The 5,577-nt window shown below is 54.8% G+C and overlaps 1 protein-coding gene across 1 annotated transcript; it reads left to right on the top strand.

Moving 5' to 3' along the window:
- The first annotated feature begins 2,625 nt into the window (after positions 1-2,625).
- TMEM187 (transmembrane protein 187) lies at positions 2,626-4,957 on the top strand. The gene is given in 6 exon segments (XM_021683207.1): positions 2,626-2,669; positions 3,752-3,861; positions 3,864-3,956; positions 3,959-4,192; positions 4,195-4,553; positions 4,778-4,957. Coding segments are annotated over 6 exon segments (1,020 nt in total).
- The last annotated feature ends 620 nt before the right edge of the window (positions 4,958-5,577 follow it).

Genomic DNA, 5,577 nt, shown 5'->3' with positions numbered 1-5,577 from the left:
GGCTCGCCGGCCCCGCCCTCGGGAGCCGGCCCCACCGCCGGCGCTCCAACTAAAGGAGCCGGGCCCTGCGCCCGGGACCGCTTCCCGTCCCTCGCCCCGCCGGCCGCAGGGCGGGCAGCCAAGCCGGCGGTACCCGAGCCGAGCGGGAGGGCGCGGGAGAGCTCCGCGTCGCCCCGCGTCACCTCGCGTCACCCCGCCCCGCCTGCTTCCCAGAGACCCGCGCCCCGCCCCTACGCGCAGGCGCAGGGCCGCTTTTCGGGTCCGCCCTTCTCCGAGATTTGAATTTCCCCCAGCAAATATAGAGAGGGAAGTACCCGGATGGTGATCACTGGCCTTTTCGCGCCAATACTGTAAGATCTCGCTGCAACCTTGAGAGGTGGGTACTGGCATCAACTCCATGTGCCAAACCTTGCAGGAGGCCGCCCAGGCACTGCCCCGTCATCTGCACTGTCAGACTCAGGCTGTAGCGCAGGGGTCCTGCGCAGGTGCCTGGGAGCTTGGAGCCACAACAGATGGTTATCCCACTTTCTCTCAGCTTTGTTTTATCTTTATTTTCACCAACTGATAGTCGAAATTTGGCCTTTCCTGCAATTACGAATGTAGGCTACAGAGCACAGAGGAGTGTTAGCTTGGTGACTTTGTCACCAGTGGAAGTTACAGATCATTTCAGATCACTTAGCTTTTGTTGTAGTTATCCTGAAATTAACTCAAATACAAGACTTAGCAGCAGGCAGAATAACGACTTTGAAATTATTGTAGCTACAATCTGCCCGTAGATTCTGTAATTTCATTTACTAGTAAAGTAGCACATATATTACCGAATCACACATTTCCGAAACTATTTCCATACCATCTTTAAACATATTAAATTTATGTTGTAACTCTCTGTTCTTATGCATTTGGAAGCGTTTCTTTGAGAAAGGCCAAAGAGAGCTGTGACAGCCAAAGGACATTTACCCTGTAAATGACTGTGCCACCAACTGCCCTAAATGACCTTGGGCATTCACCTCATGTCTATGGTCCCACGTCCCTCCCCTGTAAAATAAGGAAGATGAGCTACTGGTTTCCAAGGGCCTTGCCTGAATTCAGCAATTCTCTCCCTAGAGTTCAGGAATCACTGGAGTTGCTCCAGGCTTCTCGGGTATCCAGGTGGCCCAGATTGGCCTCACCTGCTGGGGGTGTCCCATGTTACAGCCCTGAGGCTGGCGTCCCCTCATGTGCAGAAAGGCAGCAAGGGTGGTCAGGATAGTCAGGGACACAACAAGCAGTTGTCATAAATGCTACAGGAAAGAAGCCACCACTGTGATTGCTGACAGTGCCTCTTGCTTAAATGCATATAGCCCCAGGAAGCAGGAGAGTCTAAGGAACATGTGTGAACACCTTAGCCAGGATATTGTCATGCTTTGCAGGACTTCCCCCAAAAGACCCCAGAACTGCAGGCCAATGCTGTTGAGCCTCTGGCCTTCGTGTGCCAGGTGCTGGGGGAATCTGTGTCGTGTAGCAAGGGTCATGACAGTTCAGGTGTGCGGAGGAGCTTGGCCATAAAGTACCGAGCCTGGTGTTCTTGGTGGATTCAGGAAGGTGGTTTGATGACATGTCACTTTCAGCTTGCACAAGGGCTCAGATGGACTCTGCCCAGCAGCCAGAGAGAGGAGTCATTTTCCACGCCCTTCCCGGACCTCCTTCTCTATCAAGTTGACAGTATTTGACTCCTGTCCCCGGCTCTCATCCATGCTTGCGGGCAGACAGGAGGTCCCAAAGGCCTGGCAATTCATGCCACAGAGCCAGGCCCCAGAGAGGTGCGTGAGGTGTCCCAGCTGGAGTCAGGAGCTGAATGGGGAGGCCAAGTTGAAAGTATTAGCAGACCTGAGGCAGGAGGGAATGAGGACAGCAGGATCTCATTCTAGCTGAAGGACAGACTGGGCCTAGGGAGCTTTCAGGGCTCCATGGGGATGGCACTTTGGTGGCCTGGAGATTGGGACGTGATCATGCATGGCGTGGAGAGCCAGCCCAGTGTTAACTGGGGACTGGCACCATCCAGCCCAGCGGTACTTGAGGAAGGTGCTGGGGGCTGTTGTGTGCAGACCACGTTAGCAGCGGCCTGCCTGGAAATAGGAACCCCAGGGCGGGGGGGGGCAGTTCCCCCCACCCCCGCCGACCTGGACCTGGAAGCTCGTTAGAGAAGGGCTTGGGGGAGGCACGTCACACAGCCACGAGCTGAGAAGGAGGCTTATAGTCAATGAGGAGATGCAGAGTCGGGGTGAGGGCTTTAGTTCACTTAACGACGGGCCCCCAAGGCAGGGTGGGAACAAGAAAGCTCAGTGGGAGGCTCAGCAGCTCCCTCCGCAGAGAGTGTAGGTGGATGCCCAGGGCCCAGGTGAGAAGTGAAATGGTCATGTGCCAGTGGAAGCATGAGGAAGAAGAGTAGAGGTGCTGGCTTGGTGCTTGAATTGAATTGAACTGGAATTGAGCAGGGACTCACTGAGCAAGAAGGAGAGCAGAGAGTCACACCCCACCCTGCCCTTTCCAGGCCTAAATTGCCGGAGGGGGTATGGGCATTGCAATGCCTCAGAAGTAAACACTGTGCGGTGGTCCTTATGTATAAGAGCTGACTTAATCCTCGCGATGACTCCTCCGCTGGGAGGCCCTGGCAGCATCTCATGGGACGGGTATGCAAACTGAGGCCCAGACCGGTTAAGGGCTGAGATCATACAACTAGAAGGTGGGGGGAGCCGGAGTTTGAACACAGACAGTCCCTGTCAACCCCACCTGCTGCCCTCTTGGCTTTTGAGTCATTTTCATTTTCAGAGCACCAAACCTTTTCTCTCTACGATGGAAATACCTTTCTCGGCTACTAGGCCAACTCACACCACAGCTGGCTCCAAAGCACTTGACAGTCAGTGATAAGTGCACATGGTTTTCCCATGGTCTGCTTCTGTGACTGCAGGAAATGGAAAGAAGGCAACTTGGGACAGTGTGGCACTTCAGGGGAGGGCAGGAGGGCTAGCACCTGAGAAGCAGAGGGGGGAGGCTTGTCCTCCTCCCCTTGTCCTCTCCCCCACCTTCCCCTCCTTCTCCTGCCCCCTTCCCTCCTCCTCCTCCCCTTCCTCTTTTCCTCCCCCCCTCCCCTCCTTCTCCTCTAGCACTGTCCCATCCCTTGCCTTGGATTCCAGAACTCACCACAGCTAACAGTCTCTAGATATTGGTTCTCTGGATATTTGGTTTAAAGGGCTTCGGGCTGACTGGAAATGTCAACATTTATGATACCGCTGAGGTGGGAAAGCCCATTCCGAATTGTAACAAGAGACCTTAGAAAGGTCTAAGTCTCTAAATGCAGTGGTGCTAAGGGAACTAGGGCAACGAAACATTCTAGAGGCTTCCAGAAGCCACGAGTAAGAAGGTGAACACACTGTGGGTATTGCTTTACTTTTATTTCTGTTTTCTTCTGATGAAAACTGTTGGTGGATCCTAAGGCAGAGAGTTGGGAAGATGGAGGCTCTCTTTTGGATGGTTTTCTTTCTAACCACACTCTTTTCATAACCACAGAAGAAAAAGGCAGAACGCTCTTCCACTCCTGCCAGCCAGTCGGCAGGACCGCTACCTCTCTCTGGCCTGCGTCCACCACTCTGGGGCAAGGTTGTGCCATCTGCATCGGGAATCATGGGGACTTCTTCCTGCTGAAGAAGCTGGCTCAGCCGGGAGGCCGAGGCGCGTTTTACAAAAACGGTTTATCTGAATTCTGAACTGACAGTGGAGGCCGCCCCGAGTCCTACCCGGGGCTCCATGTGAAGCCCGAGTCCAGGCAGGCCCTCTTCCATGGGGCTGTGGCCAGCTGCTTCTGCATGGCCACTGTCTACACGGGGTGTTCAATGGCATCTTCGTCCAAGTGGGCTATGAACACCGTGCCGAAGCCCGCATAGCCAGCCTCCCCGCCTTCCTGGCCATGCCCTTCAACTCATTAACTTGGCCTACGTCCTCCTGGGGGTGTACTGGCTACAGAGAAATGCTAGGGCCCCAGGACGCCCCATGGAGGCGCAGAGGGCTCGCTACCTGAAGGATGTCTTTGCTGGCATGGCCCTGGTCTATGGCCTGGTTCGGTGGCTGTGGATTGCGACGCAGTTGCTTGACCAGTGGCTCACCTTGCCCATCTTTGCATGGCTGGTGGCCTGGCGCCTCTCCCTAGACGGGTCGGGAGGTTGTTCCTTGCCATCAAGTATCTCTCCCTGGGCAGTTACGGCCTCGCCCTGCTGCACCCCTGTGGGTTTGAGGTTGCGCTGGGCGCCCACATCGCAGCTGCCGTGGGCCAGGCCCTGCGCCCACAGGCGCTATGGCACGGCACTGCCTCCTCGGGAGTCTCCTTGGCTCCGGGCATGCTCTCCTGCTTGGGCTGTGTGGGCCTCGAGCTGTGTGACCATCAGCTCGTGCAGTGGCATCTCTTCCAGTGGCTCACGGGCCCCTTCTGGTCCAAAGCCTGTGATGTGCTCCAGTTCCACTTTGCATTCTTGTTTCTGACAAATTTAAACACTTGCCGAAGCCCTCCTCCTGAGGGGAAGGTACGTTAAAGTGTGGAAAGAAAAAACTTAAAAAAAGAAGAAGAAACGGGGCGCCCGGCTGGCTCAGTCAGAAGAGCATGCGACTCTTGATCTCTGGGTTGTGAGTTCGAGTCCCATGTGGAGTGTAGAGATTACTTAAATAAAGAAAACAAAACTTAAATAAAGAAAACCAAAATGTGGAAAGAAGCTGCTTGCAGCCACTGACCACCCCCACCCCCCTGCAGCTGTCATTGGTGTTAAACTTCCCGGATGTGAGACGATACGAGGATTACATGGAAGACTGTCCCTTCCCTCGAAGTTATGGGCGTCAAGATTTAGAGGTGAAATGTTATGCTGTCTGCAACTTACTTTCAAAGAGACTTACTTACTTCAAGACACTGTCATGGAACATGCTCCGCATTTAACCGACTGAGCCACCCAGGCACCCCAGAAGGGCATCTGTTCTCGAAAGACAAAGGTGAAGGCAGAGTTAAAGAGGGCACTGTCGGGCGCCTGGGTGGCTCAGTTGGTTGAGCGACTGCCTTCGGCTCAGGTCATGATCCTGGAGTCCCTGGATCGAGTCCCGCATCGGGCTCCCTGCTCAGCAGGGAGTCTGCTTCTCCCTCTGACCCTCCTCCCTCTCATGCTCTCTGTCTCTCATTCTCTCTCTCAAATAAATAAATAAAATCTTTAAAAAAAAAAAAAAGAGGGCACTGTCTCTGCCAAATGACATCTCAGGATGGGCTGCCCACGTGTGCCTGCTCAGTGTCCCCCAAGGCCCCTCTCCCTGGAGCCTGCAGGTTGGCATGTGGACCATTGCTATGACTGTTGAGATGCTTTTGAAACTGGGTACCTGTGCTGGACGTTCTGTCCCACCCGGGCACCTCTCAAGTGGGTGGTGGGTCTGAACCATGAACCAAGCCATCACCTGAAGAAGCCCGCAGCTGAGGGCCAGTGAGCCTTGCCTCTGCTGGGGCAGTGGGCAGCCAACCTCTAACCCTCCCACAAGGCCCGGGCAAATGGTGTGGCCTGGCTCAGCGTTGGG

The sequence above is a fragment of the Neomonachus schauinslandi genome, chromosome X (genome assembly GCF_002201575.2).
Source record: "Neomonachus schauinslandi chromosome X, ASM220157v2, whole genome shotgun sequence".
Classification (NCBI taxonomy): Eukaryota; Metazoa; Chordata; class Mammalia; order Carnivora; family Phocidae; genus Neomonachus; species Neomonachus schauinslandi.
Note: the sequence above shows the minus strand (reverse complement) of the source record. Positions and strands in the feature narration are given on the sequence as shown.